The sequence below is a fragment of the Melanerpes formicivorus genome, unplaced genomic scaffold (genome assembly GCF_026170545.1).
Source record: "Melanerpes formicivorus ecotype bairdi unplaced genomic scaffold, bMelFor1.0.p_v2 SCAF_23, whole genome shotgun sequence".
Taxonomy (NCBI): Eukaryota; Metazoa; Chordata; class Aves; order Piciformes; family Picidae; genus Melanerpes; species Melanerpes formicivorus.
In genome coordinates, this window is record NW_027142375.1 from 5064825 (window position 1) to 5084373 (window position 19549).

Consider the following 19549-nt stretch of genomic DNA (forward strand, 5'->3'; position numbering starts at 1 on the left):
CAGACTTCAAGCCATCTACTATATTTAACAAAATATCTAAATGTTAGATAGCTAAACCTAGAGCTTCAGTGGCTCTCATCCTGCCTGGACTGCCTACGCCAGCTAATTGCTTGATACCAGTACAGACGGTACTCAGCTTGAAATCCTTCCCAAGGCCACCAGCTTCCCAGGATGCCACTGCTGTTAGGGTAGTGCTCTTGTTTCTGCATCTGGGGGCTGCTGCAGTAGTGGAACCAAGTACCAAACTGGGGCTGAAGGCAAGAACTTAATCCAGACCTTTCTCCCTCTGCAACAGTTGCACCATCACAGGTCTCAGGCACAGAAACGCCCCTCATTCGTAAAACAAGACACAGCAGCAGAAGAGCCCATTCAAACTAGACCCAAATCTGCATCTGAAGAAAGCCATCCACCTCTCCTTCTTGGCTCATGTGCTGCCATGGTCTAGTTGATTAGTTAGGGCTGGGTGGTTGGTTGGACTTGCTGATTTTGCCTGCTTGATTCTGTGCTTTTTGCCTGCACCCAAGCAAGCTCTGTGATTTCTGGAGAAAGCAAGCAGCGCCTGTCTGACAGGCACACAAAATGTCCCCGCAGCCAGTCCTGCCTTTCTGCCGGGATGGAGAGCTGAGCAATGCTGGGTCTGGGATCTCCACAGCAACCAGCAGGATCTGGACCCTTACCTCTCATTAAGTCAAATAAAAATTAGTGCTGATGACAACTGGCTAACTGCAGTTTCTTTCACCTCTTCTCCTCAGCCAAAGCTGTGCAGCATTCTTAGGTAAATTATGAGGTTCAGTTAATATGGATATTTCACCATTATAATTAGAAACATGCTCATTACTGCTTTATTACTTTACTTTTCTGGTTATTTTCTCCCTCTTACATCTGATAGACACTTTCAAATTAACTTTCTTATTATTGCTGTGCAACCTAGTAATGAGCACAAGGCAAAAACAATAGGCCACAATCCTACATGCTCCTGATATGGAAATAATTTGTTTTCTTTTTAGAGAGCTATACAGATTCTGTCAGGCGTAGCCAAGTCACACACACTACATTTTGCTTAAATGTTATGAAACTCTGTATCCAGCAAGAGGTAGAAGGAGAGGGTAAAAGGAAAAATTAACAAGTCAAATTGAAATCTGTATTTTTAAGTCATTTTCATTGCCAGCCCAATTTTATACCTCCTTTCAGAGCTCATAAATCTTTACAGGTAAAGACCGGTGCCTTGCAAAAATCAGACAGCGAGGCATCAGCTCCACTGAAAGGACCTGCTGTCATTCAGCCTTCCAGCATTTCAGTTCACCCTATCTATCTTTCACTCTGGTAATCCACCTGGTACTGCACTTCCGAGTTACAAAGCCTTGAATACTCTGAAACTGCACAATCAAACTGCACGTAAGTAGCATATTAAGGCAAAGGCACTGCCAGCAATTGTGAGTTCATAATATTCCCAGCCTCCTGAACCACATGTTAATATGCTACACGTGCTATTCTGCATGCTTTTACCATGTACACTTAGAGCTATATGTTTCCTCCACTTGCCAATGCAATATATTTTAATACAAAATCAATGTGTGTTTTCGGTGGGCTGCATAAAGGTTTTATCCACTCAGCTCTGAATCTACAAAGAATGCAGTAATGATTTAGAAGTTCCCTCATTCGTTTGCTAGGATGGTTTTAAAGCATTAGGTGATAACCTAATTGAGGTATGCTGTGAGGGAAAACTGAGATTGTTGTGATAAACCAGAATCATAGAATTGTTAGGGTTGGAAGGGACCTCCAGGATCATCTAGTTCCAACCATCCTGCCATGGGCAGGGACATCTCACACTAGATCAGGTTGCTCAGAGCCACATCCAGCCTGGCCTTAAAAGCCTCGAGGGACGGGAGCTTCCACCACCACCCTGGGCAGCCTGTTCCAGTGTCTCACCACCCTCATGGGGAAGAACTTCTTCCTAACATCCAATCTGAATCTACCCAGTTCTAGTTTTGTTCCATTCCCCCTAGTCCTATCATTACCTGACACCCTTAAATGTCCACCCCCAGCTTTCTTGTAGGCCCCCTTCAGATACTGGAAGGCTACAATTAGGTCTCCTTGGAGCTTTCTCTTCTCCAGACTGAACAGCCCCAACTCCCTCAGTCTGTCCTCACAGAAGAGGAGCTCCAGCCCTCTGATCATCCTCATGGCCCTGCTCTGGACATGTTCCAGCACATCCAGATCCTTCCTTTAATAGGGACAGTTCTGGGATATCATCTACAATAGTTTGATATCTGAAGGAGCATTCTCCTGAACACATTAAGCCCATGAAATGAGCATCCTGGGTGGCAGTGTGACTTTCCATAAATGCTCAGGTAGTACAAGCTGATTAAAATATTTATAGATATATACATTCCTTATTAGAGAAACATAACATGAACACAACGTATATTCTACATGTGCTTGTATATCAGACACTGTATGCATGCATTTATCATAAGCTCAGCTTCCACTTCCCACTACAAACTGATTATGACCCAATCAAGAGCGTGACTCTTTTGCCATCTACCTTTCTCTAAAACAATTGGCATCACACAGCATCCATACTGATATTATTTATTCATATTTGTATCCCGCTCTGGAGATATTCAAGATCCGCCTGGATGTGCTCCAGTGTGATCTGCTCGAGGTGATCTTGGTCTGGCAATGGGGTTAGACTGGATGATCTTTCAAGGTCCCTTCCAGCCTCTAACATTCTGTGATGTTGTGATATTTATTTTAAAGAACCAAGTTGTCACACACATCACCCAATAGTGTTAGGACTGCTGCATACCAAATCGTGCTTGAATTGTTCAGGTACATAATTTCATGAGGCCAGAGGAGTTGGTCTTGCTTCTGGGTCTCACATCTAGGGGACGTATTCTCTTGTATAGACCAAAAGAAACTGCTGATCCATCTGCCACAAATTTGGATGGCTGACCACACGGCCAAAAGTCCCCCAAACTTGTCCAGTTGCTACAGTCATTAGCTGCGTGTAGTGTAGATGAATCTGCCTAGAGTCCAACTCATACATAGAATCATAGAATCAATAAGGTTGGAAAAGACCTCAGAGATCAAGTCCAACCTGTCACCAAACACCTCCTGACTAACTAAACCATGGCTTCAAGTGCCACATCCAATCCCCTCTTGAACAACTCCAGGGATGGTGTCCCAGCAGCAACATCCCTAAGTATCTGTTTCTTACTGTCCACTATATGAAACTTGAGGGCTTTGGAAGAAGCAAGCAGAGCAAAGCATCCACCACAGCAAACAACATGGGTGGAGATCTCTTACAGCCATCCGCATCCTCCTAAGGTGTGGAGAGCAGCTTCTTCACCACTCAGTTCTTGGCTTCTGCATCTCACTGATGATGTGGCAGTGGCTCACACGAGCTCCTACACAGCTCAGCATCAGGACAGTGCTGAGCAAGCAGATCCTGATGCCCCCCCTCATTTACCACATTACCAGTGCAAGTTAGGCCAGCCTGCAGCCCCTGGCTGCAGCCCCTGAGGACTCACATTCTTCATAGAGTGAGGCCAGAGAAAGAGAACACAAGCCATAGTGGGTGCACCAGCAGTAACACCATTAGCATAATCTGGGAAAATCTGAACTACCTTCCTAATGCAGGATGCTATCCAGTAAGGTACTGAGCACCCTCATTTTTGTCTTTTTTCTTAAAAAGTTGTCAGAGTAGGCAAAGTCTCATGCTTCGAGCACGAGGCAAAGTGAAATAATTAATAATAAGAGCAAACATGCCTGTAATAAATCTGATTCAGGTTTTAAATTCATTAATTTACAGGTTAGAAATAATTTTGCTCTGAATATTTCCTACCTTTTTCCCCACTCTGAGTTCATGCAGAGTATTGTTAATAGATTCATACTTCTCAAAGCAGTGGCTAAGCAAAGAGGGTTTTGCACTAAATGTGTGCTCAAATGGAAGTGAATTATAAGCCTAGAATATTTTAAATGAAGTACAAAACTAGAATATTTTTTACAAACCCTGCATTTGAAAGGCAGAAAGCTCTTGAAGATCTGAGTTATGCCTCTTACTCTTAAAAGTTAATACATGTAGCTATTTTTCCACCTCTGCAAGAGTGGCAGAAAGCCCCTGAGAAGTAAAGGCGCTGCTTGTTCTCTGTACTATGTTTGGGAATCAAAAGAAATTTCTGTCTGGAAGAACTGTGCCTCAATACATTAGGTTGAAGGACAAAACTTGACAAAGAAGTTAATTTTTATTAATGCCCAGCTCTTAATGCACAGAATTATCCCCATACGCACCAATAATTTAACCTTGTTCTTAAGTAGCCTCACACTTGCAGTAAGAGAAAAAAAAAAAAGGCTGGGGGCGTGGGGGGAGAGTAAACTACAGAACCTTTAGTCCCTAAACCAGATGCCAGTTTTAGATTTATTCATCCAAGGATTATTTAGCTTGGCTCTGCTCTGCTTGTGTTTCAGAAACGCTGGCCTATTCCAAAAAGTTTTTAACAAGGTCTGCTGCAGATGCCGTTGCCATTTGGCATGTCACCGTCACTGTGTGGTACAGCAGAGAGAGAACTCTTGACCACAGGTTTTCCTTGGCTGAGGGAGCCAGGGTTTTTGGCTATCACTCTTCTTCTGGCCAACTGGTGGCGTGTTTACAGAGTGTGGTTTTAGTCGGGGTGTTAACAGAGGTTGGGTTAGCAGCCTAACCCAGACCGACAGTGAGGCAAAGGCATGACCTATCAAACCTACGAAAACAGAGATAGAAGACGCTTGAATATGTTGCTGCTCTTAACCCCAGAGTCTCTTGCATGTGCCATACCTCCAGACAAGAAGATATTTTTCTTTGCCTCGGGACAGATGACAACAACTTTAAACGCTGTACCAGTCATGCAAAGTAGAAATACATAAAAACATGTGGTTGCTTAATCTCTGTCGGCTTGATTTCATTCTCTCACTCATGACAAATTTACCTTGGCAAAATGCCACTGAAAGAAGCTCAGTGAAGTTACTCCTGGTTTCCACTGTGATGAGATATCTTAAGAGGATAAAACCCTTCAGAGGTAAACTGCAAGCTTCTGTCCTTGTATTTCCACTAGTCAGCAAATGGCAGCCCTGAAACTCAAAAGCCTGAGGTATTTCTACATTGATGAACTTGGTTCCAGGGATATTAGTGCTGAATACCTCCATGAGACTGCATATAAAGCTGGGGAAAACTTACAAATGCCCACTTGTAGTTTAGTTTATCTACATTAATCTTCTAGCAGTATGTATACCTGAAAAGCTTTGACCAAAGCCTTGACCTTGTAAGGCATACAACTTTTTGACAGCAACACCTTTGTTGCACTCAAGCAAAATATAATGTCCCAGTTTCATATACATTGTTCAGTTTGCTTTCTTAATGCTGCCATTCACCTGAAACACCATGCACCTACCTGGAAAGAAACAAAGACTACACAGACTCCCTACACATCAGACACTTCATTGACTATTTTCTTTAAGCCAAGCTGTGGAGCACAAACCCTACCAGAGAAACAGCCAGACCATTTACTTAAATTCCACTAATCTGCACCAAAATCCTATTGAACACAGTACAGATCAGCTCACCCTTCACTTCAGTTTCCTATCACCAAGAGCTCAGTTAGGACAAGGAACATCTTGAAAGTTCATAGACACAAAGGCAATTTACTGCGGCGCATTAAAAAAGAGCATAACATATGACTAAGAATGAAGTAAGCAGTGTCTGGCTGCATCCCCCACTGTCTGGGTAAACCAGGATGCAAGAGCAATATAAGAAAAGCAAATAATATAATTTTTTCTCTCTCTCTTCTTACCATTTTGGCTTCTGAATGCATTGGGGGGACTTGAGGTGAAGCACAGGGATTATTGAGGTTCGGCCCCTGCATCCCCATGATGTTGGAGTTCATTGACATTTGTCGCTCCATCTTTTCAAAGAAAAGAGAAGAAAAGGGAAAAAAAAAAAGTTTGGAAACATCTAGAGACATTTGCAAGAATTTATGCTTGGTTTCTATTTGAATGGACTCAGCTTTATTTCTTCAAGTCATGACTGGAAACATAATCTGTGCAGTGAATTGCATATGTGTCTGTGTGTCTGTGTGTGAATCGGCCCTGAAAATTCACAGCCCATCACAAAGAAAAAGGTCCTGCACTAAACAAATGTAGCAGCCACCCAGGTTTGTGCTTTTGTGTAATGATTTTCTCCCTTTCAGTATAACAACACTCGGAGTTAAGTGGTTTTAAAAGCATCACTGTATAAAGTTGTGGCTTCTCCTGTCAGCGTAGCCCTGCTTAGCTTGCTAAAAACACAAATAAAAACCTACAATCCTGAATATATGGAAGATGAATTGGCTCTTTTTTCTTCCCTCAGGCTGCTCAAACAGGAAGAGTTTCCCATGTTTTGTAAGGGAAGCTTGCATGTCCTGCAAAAAACAAGGCAGACCTACTCCTGGCTATCCAGAGCCATTCCTGCAAGCTCATCTCACCTGACTGAGAGGGACAGATATAATTTTCAAACAAAACCTAATGGCAGTGAACAATTTCCCTAAAAAGAGGCAAGCTCTGTTATACCACTAGACATTGGTAGGGGTGGTAAGTAGGGTTATGGTGCTTCTTTCAAGCAGAGCAGAGTATCTTGCTTTGTTTTGGGCCAGTTCCCTGACTGTTTGGCTTATACAGGAAAGAAGCTTCTGGATCCTCCTGAGCTCCCCCAGGCAGAGGAGCTATTTCTTGAGCCCTGTGGTGAGGTATTGACTCCCACCATCCATGAACCCATCAAGAACAGCTTGCTGGGCCTAGGGGAGAAGACTGCCTGCTGGCCAGGAGAAGCTGCCTCTGCCATGGGGCAGGAGGAGCTCCCATTCTCATCTGTTGTGCAGCCCTTTCAGGGAGGGCTGTAGCACAGGAGCTGCAGCTGGGGCAGCCAGTGCTGACAGGGCTTGTCTCACCTCCCTGCTCATGATTCCAGGGCTCTCAGCAAGAGTACATCTGTGTGTCTGCAAGCAGAGATACCCAAAGGGGTCCCTGGCAGCCATCTGAAGCCCCTGAGCTTACACTGAAGCAGGATGTTTTTTCCATTTCAGTTTCCTTAAGAACATGCCAAAAAAAACCTGCCTTTTTTTTCCCCCCCTTTAACTTCCTGGTCATTATATCAGGGGACCCTTACTGACAAGATACTAATTAATAACTTATTAGAGACTGCTCAAAGAGCAGCCAAACTTGAATCTTTGCAGCCCTGTGGAATGACTCCTTTGCTCCAGCAAAGCCACAACAGACAGTGCTTTCCTCCTTCCCATGGTCGATCGCTCCCAGGTTGTCTTTCAAACTGAAATTAGCAGGAATTTCTCCTTTCTCAGCTCCCTCTTCCCTGTGCCATCCTTACTCAACTCCATCCCTCCTCATCTGCCCAAATGTCTTATACTGAAAGGTTTGTTAAAATCATTGAAGAATTTGAAGCTACAATTGCAAAGTACACCTCATCTCCTAGAAGATGGGAAATACTCCCATCTCTGCAGAAATAAGTGGAAGATGAACAGTAATCATGACCAAATTCTAATTAAATGCAAGTCACCAGGCAGGAAAAGTCAGTCACATTCTTTCTTGTTAGCTGGTTATCTCCCACACACAAGAGGATTACTTAGAGTTCACTGGCATAACTTAGGTACTTTTCCAGTTCTGTCTGACTTTTGTTCCATCAAGATGTACTGATCTCACCTGCATGACCAAGTGTGAGAACCAGAAATTGTAGTCTCGTGTAAACCATTTCTAACCACTCTCATGCTAATTAACATGCCATTAACTGTCCCAGAAATACTCTTGTGCAAGATGAAGCAGTGTAAAAACCCCAGCTGCCTCAACTCATTGCACTTTGATTTTTTTTTTAGACAATCCAGCAGACTTTTGGCCTTTGCATAGGCTGAATCAAGAAAAGAAAATAATCTTCTTCCCCTGTAAAAAAAAACCAAACACACACTTACAGGCATGAGTACAGCAGAAGACCCAGGCATGGTAGGGTTGGGCAGGGTGCCAGGCATCGAGGCAGGCATAGGCTGTCTTTGTCGGTTGTGTAGGTGCAGTAGTGAAGACAGAGAACCTGGGACAGGCCTAGGAGAAAAGGAGAGAAAGCTGTCATGGGCTATGGAGACCAAAACAAGCCTTACCATGCCAGCCTTTGCTAGGCATAGGCAACTCTAGACAAGCAGGCACAGATAAGCTAATCCAGCATTTGTCCTCTCCTGCACAAATCAGTAGAACAGGAAGCTTTCAAGAAACAGATGACTCACTTTGCTATTTACCAGGTAAAGCACCATGCCGTAGTTTAGGCTGGGTGCCTCTTGCTGCTGCCACACGGGGTGCACCTCTGGTCTCCCAAGGTTCCAGCCCTGGTGTCCCCAGGGTGGACACAGAAAGCTGTGTATTTCATTCCCATAATGTCCTGCTCCCTATAAATCTATCAGCAAGGTCTCACACTTCCTCTTTCTTCCCTCGCTGCTCCCATGGGAGATGCTCCCTATCTGGTAATGGAAGGGGAGTTATCTCAAGGCCTCTTGGGCCTGGCTAGCCCTAATGCCAGGAGAAGGGTGAAGGGCAGTCTCAGATCTGGCCAGCTGAGGTTAGTCTAACACTGGAGGAGGGGCAAGAAAGAACCCTGGGGAGTTTGGGTATACCCTCAGGTAGGGAGAAGGGAAATGCTAAGATGCTTCTGGGTATGCTGTAAGGGACTCTGTATGCTTTGGGATCCTTTTGGTCACTATGCTTGTAGCTTCTGTAAAACACTCACTGCTTTTCCATTTAAACTTTCCATCACTTCTGCAATCCATTTGTCTGAGTCTCATTTTTTCTGCCCTGGTGGGAGGCAAGGGAGGATCAGCCTTCCAACCCAGTACACACCAGTATAGCTCATCTGATAGATTGTGAATATTAAGCATAATAGCCAGTCTCAGGCTGTGCACCTCTGCATCTTACAGTGGCTAGCAAAAGATTTCTACAAACAAAGCAGGAACATTTCCTGGCATGCCATTTAAGTGTGTTGCTATAAATTTGGCCCTCAGGTGGTGTAAGTGGAATGGATATAGTGCAGGAAAAATGACTGCAGAAAATATACTTTTATTGCACAGTCCCTGACCTATCTTACTCTCTACTTAAGACATAGCTGCTCCATATAACAACACTCATTCACACAAGAGGAGTGTGGACAGGACAATCAGAACAATCAAGAGTGTGGACAGGACAAGACAATTGTTAGGGCAGGATCAAAATGGCATGAAAATCAGCTTCAAAAGAAAAAAGTGAGGAGATACCAGGCTGAATATGAGAAGAATGATCACAGTTTGTTTGCCAGAACCTATGGTGAGCCCCACAAGCAGAGTCCTACTGGCCCATCCTCACTGCAACTTCAGCCCTGCAGAGCAGCAGAGAACAAGTTAAAACAGATCTTCTCTATCTCATACTTTGACGTTTGTACAATAAAGACCAGATGGAAGGACTGAGACCCCCATATTGGGGATGGCTGAGGAGCAGAACAGTGTGCTTCAATCTCTGCCAGAGATGCACCCTAGGTTTCCTGCTAGAAGACTGGGCAGGGAGGAGCAAGAGGGGAAGGAGAAAGTGCTGGTGCACTCTCATGTCAGGCCTCAGATGAGACTGATGTGGTCATCTACCCACCCACTAGAGCTCTGGAGAACTCTGGATCCACCAGCTTAGAGACAGTCCATGGGAGCTGCACTAGCTAACAGGAGCCATGCCTTCAATAAAAATATCCCTGGAGTTTTTCAGTGCAAACAAAGCAAAACAAGTATCAGGACAACAGCCCCCCCTGCCCCTTATTAACTCTGAGACTGCCCCACATACAGACTCTTTGTACAACTCACCAGTTTCATAATAAGCTTAGGTGTTAGGCTGTTTGACAGAAACTTACTTTGGCCTGACCTATGCAATTTGTGTAAGTGATCCTCAAGGGACTGCAAGGTTTGAGTTTTACTTATATGTTCCAGAGCCAAAATGTTTTTGAAAATTGCTTTAATGAGTTTGGGGATACAGGGCTTGGGGAAAAGGGAATTATTGGTATTTATTAAAATGGCAAGGAAGCTTCCTTGCTGTCCCCAGTTTCACCTTTAATGATGCTTTGCTTTGAGGCTCTGCATATGCTTTACACTTAGCCAAAGGGAAAATAATCCTCAGCACTTCAGGTATTTTTCTTGCTACTCTCCTGCTAGTCTGTCCCAAAGTATATTCTTGCAAAGAGCAGCAGAGCAGTCAGAGAAATCTTGTGCTTCAAAGCTGACCTTCTGTGCTGAGAAGTTATACTGTGATACTGTGATACTGAGAAGTCTGTGCTGCTCCTGCCACCAATAGAAGTCCTACATAAAGCACAGCAGATTCCTCTCCCATCAGGGAAGCTGACATTGACCAGTACCTATTTACACTTCTATTGCTTCCACATTGAGTACAGGTCATTGATTACTATGTCCTTATGCACACTTATTTGCACAGAGTTCAGGGAACGTGTATGGCACAGAACTATACAGGCTGAGATACTCTATTTGTCTAAGATATCTCCTGTTGTTCCAAGGATAACACAATCTCTGTTGTTGTTGCTTTCTATCCTGCATCAAAGACAGTCAGGGGGAGTTCATAATTGTTATTTTTAATGTTGGGCATATTGACTCCACTTCTCTCTTTGTAAATGAGGAGGTGCTGCCTGCAGCCTGTCAGTTAACATTGGTGACTGGAGGATTTTAATTCCTTGGCACCTGTGTTGCTAACTCTATAGGGTTGTTGGGCAAACACCCCACTGATAAAGGACAGATAAGGTAGAGAACTGGCAAGTGTTCTATCTGTGGTGTTTTTCCCAAATTTAAGAATTGGCATTGTGTTCCAGCAGGAGCCTGCTGTTGGACATACTGAGCTCTCTGCTACAACTTGCACACTGTCTCTTTGAGTGTAGGTGGCCTGGATGGATAGCATCACACCTTGAGTACTGTGTCCAGTTCTGGGCCCTTCAGTTTAAGAAAGATGTTGAGTTGCTTGAACGTGTCCAGAGAAGGGCAACAAAGCTGGTGAGGGGTTTGGAGCACAAGCCCTCAGAGGAGCAGCTGAGGGAGCTGGGGGTGTTTAGTCTGGAGAAGAGGAGGCTCAGGGGAGGCCTTATTGCCATTTACAACTACCTGAAGGGAGGGAGGTTGTAGCCAGGTGGGGGTCACTCTCTTCTCCTAGGCAACCAGCACCAGAACAAGAGGACGGAGTCTTGAGCTGTGCCAGGGGAGGTTTAGGCTGGATGTTAGGAAGAAATTCTTCACAGAAAGAGTGATTGGCCATTGGAACAGGCTGCCTAGGGAGGTGGTGGAGTCACCATCACTTAGTGCCATGGTTTAGTTGATTAGATGGTGTTGGGTGATAGGTTGGACTTGATGGTCTCAAAGGTCTTTTCCAAGCTGGTTAATTCTATATTCTGTACTGTGTCACGGCGGCTCAGTAAAACCCCACGCGTTAGCCGAGCTGCTGTAAGTAACTGACCAGGCTGGCCGCCCTCCCTCGGCAGGGTTGGTGGTGCTAGCACCGTGAGTCATCCCTCCTAACATTTAAACAGCTGGGCGGCACCCTGCTAAGCCATGGTGACTCAATCGTGTTCCACCACACGACTGTGCCCAACGATTAACGATAACCCCGCTCATGTAATCAAATAGCCATGATGCATTCTTTGCTGTGTGCCTTCTTGATTAATACCATATTCTGTCTGCTATGATGCAACACCTATCTGACCCAGTTTTCTGAGTTGGCTGATGACTAAACGCTACATTCATCCACTAGAAGTTCAGACTTTCCTTCACTTGCAGTCTTCAAGGCCAGATTATGCAGACAACAATTTGCTGCTGAGGTCGCATGGCATTAAGTTCATACTGACCTAGACCATTCAGAGCTACGTGCAGAAGGACTGATGCCGTTTAAAGCACCACTGCAGTACGTTTTCTATGATGGTAAAGCACTCCAGGTCAGTGGATCTTATCATGACTTCTCTCCTGCTCCAGGTAGCATTCACGCAAGATGAGCAAGAATACTCACACCACAGCCCAGTTTGTTCTACTTTAGTTGGCTCTGGTGTGGAACAAGTAAAGCCATAAGTATATGGAGTTGCACAGGAGCAAAGGAACTCATCTCCTGACTTTCTACAGCCTCCAGACCTAGCTGGCTCACACAGGAGCAGCCCACAGGTGGGTGGTTGTGGTGTGGCCTTTCACTGTTAGGTCAGCACTGGCTCAGGGATTTCTGCATCACACTCCAGTTATGCAACACAGACTTGTCAAGGCTTTCATAATTTATATATGCATATAGATCAATCTTACAGTAGTGCCTAGGAGTCATGGTTTAAAAAATGCAGGTGAGTTCCTGCCCCAAATATCTTATAGACCAAGGATAAAATGAGGGTTGATGAGCTTCCTAAGCAATTGGAAGCCATGAGTGAATGAAGCAGCAACGATTCCAGTATGATCAATGCAATGAGAAGCAACCACTGCGTACCACCAGCCTGAAACCTTTCAAGGTTTCTTCCCCTCTACTCCGCTCTGGTGAGACTCCACCTGGAGTACTGCATCCAGTTCTGGAGGCCCTGTTACAAGAAGGATCTGGACATGCTGGAGCGTGTCAAGAGAAGGGCCATGAGGATGATCAGAGGGCTGGAGCACCTCCCCTATGGAGACAGACAGAGGGAGTTAGGGCTGTTCAGTCTGGAGAAGAGAAGGCTCTAAGGATACCTTATTGTGGCCTGCCAGTATCTTATGGGGGCTACAAGAAAGCTGGTGAAGGACTTTATAGGGTGTCAGGTAGTGATAGGATGAGGGGGGATGGAAAAAAAACCCAAGAACTATGTGGATTCAGATTGGATGTCAGGAAGAAGTTCTTCCCCATGAGGGTGGTGAGACACTGGAACAGGTTGCCCAGGGAGGTGGTGGAAGCTCCCGTCCCTAGAGGCTTTCAAGGCCAGACTGGATGTGGCTCTGAGCAACCTGATGTAGTGTGAGGTGTCCCTGTCCATGACAGGGGGGTTGGAACTAAATGATCCCGAACATCCCTTCCAACCCTAACAATTCTATGATTCTAATGTATGCCAGTATGTGCATGTGGTCTGTGTGGTTTTCAGGCTGAAGCATCCAAGCAGCCAACCATGCTGAGAATGAGTACAGCTGGCTATGGTCTGCCCTCTGAATGTCTCATGGCCAAGCAGGTATTGTTGCAATTAAACTTTTCGCTGCTAGAAAGTCATTTCACTGGAGCATGGGGCTCTACAGAGCAGCTGCAAACTGCTTCCACAGCAGCTACTGAGGCCAGAGTATCTGACCCAAGTGTTGTCTTTGGCCTTCAATATCTGAAAAATTCAGCTGGAGGGCAAAGATGTGGAGAGAACGTTTTAACCTGAGAAAAGCTCACTGCCTGGAGAGGCTGCATCACTTCCTGCTGGTCTGCTGTTTGAACGAGAGTGCCATTATTTAAGCCTATCAGTCCAACTATAGCTTTCCTCATTTATGGTCCATTTATTGAGCTGTTTCCTCCCCTCTAAAAGTAGGGCAGTTCCTGCCTAGTTTCAATTTATTCATTTGTCATTCAGAGGAGGAAAGAAAAAACAAACACAGAGGAAGGCAACAACAAAGCATCAGACAAGTACTTAGAATACCTCACATAGTTGCAGAGACCTCACCTGACCTGCTGTATCCCATGTTTAATGTTTTAATCACAGCATCACCACAGAGCCAAGCTTTCCAAGGAGTGGGAGGTTTGTGTAGCCAGGTTTTTCAGAGAGCCAAACCATATATTCACAGGGGAAAAGAAAACTGGCACCTCAAATTAATGGCTCTCTGCCAACCTAGTAAAGATCCTTGTTTGTATTTCTCAGACAATTCAGACATCTGTATGATGGGGGTAGATTATTATTATCAGCAGCAGACATTTACACTGTGGTGGTGCCCAAAGGTCCCAATCAGGACCGGGGACCCCATTGAGCCTGGCACTGTACAAACACAGATAAGAGACAATTCTTACACAGGGTGTTTACAATCTAGAGATACAAAACAGATGAAAATAAGATGGAGACAGAACACACAAGCAAATAAATATACTGAAAAACTGGAGACAGTTTAGTGGCACTCCTCTGGTTGCTTTTTTGTTTCTTTGTATGGTTTTTATCTGACTTGTATGCTCAGAAATTACAGGATCGAGGAAGTTTGCAAGAGGAAGGGAGTAACTAAGATTGAGACACGGGAGAGGCAATACTCTGGAGAGGGAAAACTGTGGCTAGTAAGTTAGAAGATTAGACAAATCTATGATTTCTGTAGAGCTTTTAGAACAGAGTGCACAGATTTTTTAATAGATGTGCTACCTTAAGGTCATTTCCCAGTGTTGGACAAGAAGAGATTTCAGCCTGGGAAAGAGAAATCAGCTGATGGTAAAGACACTGGCAAAGTGAAAGTGATGCTTGACGCTGTAATGAGAAACTGAAGGGCTTAGATAAGATAAGGCTAAGCTGCAAAAAGTCTTAAAGACAAGAAGCTTGATGCAGGAGTGAAGGGAAAGCCCATGTAAGTGTTTGAGGAGAGCTGGCACAATTAAGCTAAGCTATACATTGGCACAAAGGTAGAAGGAGCTCAGCAATAAGCAGCACAAAAGGAAGAAGTAGCATATGGATATGAAATGATGCAAAGTCAAAAGCAAGCAGAGACAATGCTTCTCAATTCACATATCCCCTGATGGCATGTGAGAAGCTTTTCACTGGGAACAAAGCAACTCCATCAGAAATACGTTCTTGCTCATTTTAATTCACTGAAGGGGAAGAATGAACAACAACAGAAAGGACAGGGAGTGGATATATGTACAGTAAAACACTAGAAACCTGTGGAGAAATGTCTCCAAAATGTGTTAAGGATTCTGTACTTTTCAACTGAGCTTGCAGGAGAAAAGTCCCACAAATCAGCAGCTCCACTGCTGTAATGTATTTAGGGGCCAAACTCTATTTAAAGATTTAGTCAATGATAAATCTTGCCTTTAGAAACTCCAATTGTGCTAATGCCACCTATATTTCCTGAACACATGTTTAAGGAACCTCTGCAAATTCAGCATAAGCACAAGGACCAGCAGGTCCTTGGAAGCCTCACAGAACCCATTAACATTTGCCTTTTGGCTCTTACAGGTCTTAGAAACTGCTGGTTTCAATCTTTCCTTCCCTCTAAATATTTCACTGGGTCTTACTGCCTGACCCATTACAAGAAAAATAAGAACAGCAAGAATGGTTTCTTAGACTTTAACCTCCTCAGAGAAGTTTATGTTCTGCACAGTGTTATGCACACAGCTGGAACTCACAAATGATACATGAAGGATAATGGCGTAGTTAAAGCAAAACAAGGAAACACTGCAAAAGGCAGGTTCAAGGGATTACAAAGAACTAGCTCATGCAAAAACACATTCATGTAATAAAATTCAAATGTGGGGTAAAAACAACCCAGGAAAAAAAAAGGGGGGCGGGGGGAGGGGGCAGCATAAACATGATTTGCTCATAAAAGCAAGCAATGATGTCAAACTGATTGCATTCTTGTCGTAGCTTCCCAATTCAGACAGGACTGAGCTTAATTCTTTAGGAAAACAAAGGATTTTGCTTCACCCTGCATCAAGGTGTATCAGTTTTCATTGATGAAAAAAGGTAGCAATAATACACAAACATACCAAGTGGCAGCTGACTGAAACCCAGGAATAACAGCAGCAGTAAAACTCACACAAACACTTTCTAGCATAGAACCATAGAATTGTTAGGGTTGGAAGGGACCTCCAGGATCATTTAGTTCCAACCCCCCTGCCATGGGCAGGGACAACTCACACTAGATCAGGTTGCTCAGAGACACATCCTTAAAAGGATCTAGGGACAGGAGCTTCCACCACCTCCCTGGGCAACCTGTTCCAGTGTCTCACCACCCTCATGGGGAAGAATTTCTTCCTAACATCCAATCTGAATCTGCACAGTTCTATTTTTTTCCCATTCTCCCTCATCCTATCACTACCTGACACCCTAGAAAGTCCCTCCCCAGCTTTCTTGTAGCCCCCATAAGACACCAGAAGGCCACATGCCCATTCTTTCACAGGGTTGTGCTTAAGACTCCAGCCTGGCAAGCAAATTCAAGGAAATTTGAAAATTTAAGGCTCACTGAAGAAAAACGGCAAGAGGTTAAGCAGATGGAAAGAAACCTAACTCTAGCATCCAGAGAACCAAGCACCACACAACTCTCCTGCCAGGTTTGTGCTACTCAGAGGTGCTGGAGCCTTCATTTGATGAAGTGACTACATTTGAAAAAGAAAGAGGTGCAAATGGCTTTTATTTGACCTTCATAACTTTGTATCTGAAAAGAATAGGAGGTCACAAAAAGGGAGGAGAAAAAGCTCCTTTTGCACTTAAAGAATTGAGAGAGTGTTTGGAGAGCTCTCCATCAATACTCTCAAGCAACAGATCCCTCTACTGAAAATATGGTAAAATATATGACACAAAATTCACTTTCTGTTAACCCTTCTTGTTTGGACCGGTGCAATTTAACAGAAATACTAAGGCAAAAGTTCTTTGTAAACTTTGCTTCATAATATAAGTGGGGGGGGGGAAAAATCTTTTTGAAGTATTTTTTTTTCTTTTTGTTCTTTTTTTTTGTTAACTTCCCAAACAAAGCACAAGTTTGTCTCTGAAAATAAGATGGTGAATTACAGCAAAGTCATGAAAACAAAGAACCAACAGTTTCTCCAGTACAGGCTTGTTACCATGAGCTAATAATTCCAGACTTTAAGCAAGCTGAGCCTCTTTTTTTAATAACTGCATGCCTCTAGGCAAAGTATTTCTACTAAAAATTATTGAGGCATGGAACAAGGCAAGGTGTGTGAGCTAATGTTGGATTGTTCAGTCACTAAAGCAACTCCTATAGCAATGAGCCTGCTCTGAGCTGACAGATTATTTCTCGGTATACACTTGTATAAACACACTGCTTAAGGTTGAAATCTGTGTAAGCTTTCTTTTCAATTAAAATGTCAAAGATGACAGCACATGTTTTCACTGTCCTTCACAGGCTGATGGATGCTGTGGCAGCAGTTTCATACCCCTGTGTTTCAGAGATGTTTGCCTGCCTGGGTGTCTAAGAAAGATGTACTCGCTGATCTTTCCATATGCCTGCGGGCAGACACCGGCACTGCCACGGAGACCTTACACTTTGGACGGCTTAACATCTCTTGACTTTTTCTGCCTCATTGTCTCCTCAGGTGCCCCCACATACAAAGTTTTAAAAGTTACAGTGGGAATGTTGTTATGCCCAAAGAGGCTGGGAAAAGGGTCCTGAATATACTATCAGATTGCTACTTAAGTGACAAGCCTTAAATCCCAGGCTGGTTTCTGCTCACGGCCAACTCACTTAAGGCATCTAACTTGGGAGCTCCACAGAAATGCTTTGGGTAGTCAAAGACACAGAGCTCCCTGAAAAGCACTTCCAGCATTACTTTTCTTTTTTTTCCCAAGGGATTAATCTAAATCTTTGCATTTCCTCAGATCCACATCCATGAAGGTGAGTAATACTTTACCTATCAGCTTGTTCATTTTCTTCAGCCTAGAGCTTGTACAAAGCCAAAGGCAGTGCCTTTAATGCTCATGGATTCCACAGCACTTCTGCCACCAGCACATGCTCTTGTGGTGCCAAGATCTTTCTACAGACCAGAGGCACTTGTGCATGGCCCACCACAGTTACAGATCCAAATGTGCTCCATGTCCCAAAGCTGCTGGTTGTCTCAGTGGGTAGCAGCAGGGGAGCAGGGAGAGGAATACACATGTGAGGATGTAGTCTCAGTTATCTTTCTAGCAAGTCACGTCCAGATGTAAAAATACCTTAGAGCTGCCAAAGAGCTCCATATCTTTAGTGACCCTCTTCCCACCCTCAACCCACTTCACTGATTCCTTCATAAATGGAGATCATAAATGAATGTATGTGACTTCCTGGGAGGAACCTCTGCATGTGCTCCATCTCTCAAACTGGCTAAAACTCTCAACTGACAGCTGTATTAGCACAAATGATGAGAAGCATGGGCAAGAGGTACATCTCAAGGCAGAAAGAACAAAGTGGTGGAGAACTGCTGCAGCTGTACTTCAGCTTCAGCTCTGAGCCAGCATTGTCTGCTCTTGTTAGTTAAAGATCTCATGTTGCCTTTTCTGCCTACATCTCAAGGGGAGTTACAACTGATCGAGAGCATCAGACAGGCAAACAGGAATCCCAAACTCATTTATAACATTTTTCACATAGCTACAGCAAATTTCACTGAAGGATGGAAATCAATCTAGCTGCTCCTTGCTAACAAAATTCCCCAGAACCATTCCCCTGAGTGATGGAATCTCCCAGGGCTCAAGAACTGCCCCATGGCAAGGACAAAATCACTACAGGTAGGGGCTGCTGGAAATTATATCAACACTTAGACATCAACACAGGCCAGCACAGGTTTCCAGGGGCATGTAAGGGGAAGAAGTGATAGCTACTAAAAGCCATTGTCCACTCATGTGCAGCCACACACACATGAAATTTCTCTCCCTATGCATGCATGCACTAAGAGACAGCAAAAAAACAAAGAGAAGGCATTGAAAAAGAGCTCATTTTATTCTTGCAAGAAAGTGTGTATTGTCATTGCAATTTCCAGCCACTATTTGTGCCCACTCCCTCCCTTTCAAGTACTGGTTTGAGCATGAACCTGCAGCTAATTTTGAGGTTGGACTTCATTTGTTTTCACATAAATGCAATTAATTTCCACTGGAAAATGCATCTCAGGCATTCAATCAAAACAGGCCTAAAATAATTCCGAAATGCTCATCTGTCTCCAATCTATATAATGTTTTAAAAATTGGATGCATGCCCTGCAATAACATTGCACTTCAGAAAGCTTAAAGCTCTGAACTTGAGGGTATCAGTTACACTGAAACTGTGGTAAATTAAAACATTCAGTTTCTGGTTTGCATTGATTTATAAATATCGACAAAACTACCACTGCAGTCATTACCACTTCGGGGGCTCCAAGTTGAATTTTCAACAGTTTAAGGGTTATTTTCATTCTTGCTGTGGCTACAGTAGCCTTTCAAGTTAGAGATCAAATTCCAGATAACACACAAACCTTAAATCTGAGTTTTAAAAGTATGCATACAAACCCATACTCGTAATAAAAAGCAGCAAGTCTGAGCCTTCAGTAAACTTCAGATACCAAGCACATTTGTTTTTTAGGCTCTATCTTAAAGCAGAAAGGATATTTGCAATGTTTTAAATAGAAGCAAGTGGAAATCAGATGAAATATGAAAAGGCAAATCTCTCTCTCTCTCTCTTTTTTTTAAACAGGAATTTGCCATTCACCTTTGAATCATTCTATGGAATGAGAGAAGTCTGTGGGGGCTGGATGAAATCCACCCAAGGCAACCGAGGGAGCTGGTGGAAGTGCTCACCATGTTACTTTCCATCATTTTTCAGCAGTCCTGGCTAACTGAGGAGGTCCCAGGTAGCAA

General features: G+C 43.9%; 1 protein-coding gene across 2 annotated transcripts in view; it reads right to left on the reverse strand.

Moving 5' to 3' along the window:
- The window catches only part of CREB5 (cAMP responsive element binding protein 5), a 289788-nt gene that overhangs the window by 74659 nt on the left and 195580 nt on the right, over positions 1-19549 (reverse strand). For both annotated transcript variants that reach the window (XM_068152374.1, XM_068152375.1), the window contains exons 6-7: positions 7989-8115; positions 5829-5939 (exon numbers count right to left, since the gene is read on the reverse strand). In XM_068152374.1, coding sequence (XP_068008475.1) covers positions 5829-5939; positions 7989-8115 — 238 coding nt within the window. The remainder of the gene's footprint in view (positions 1-5828; positions 5940-7988; positions 8116-19549) is intronic.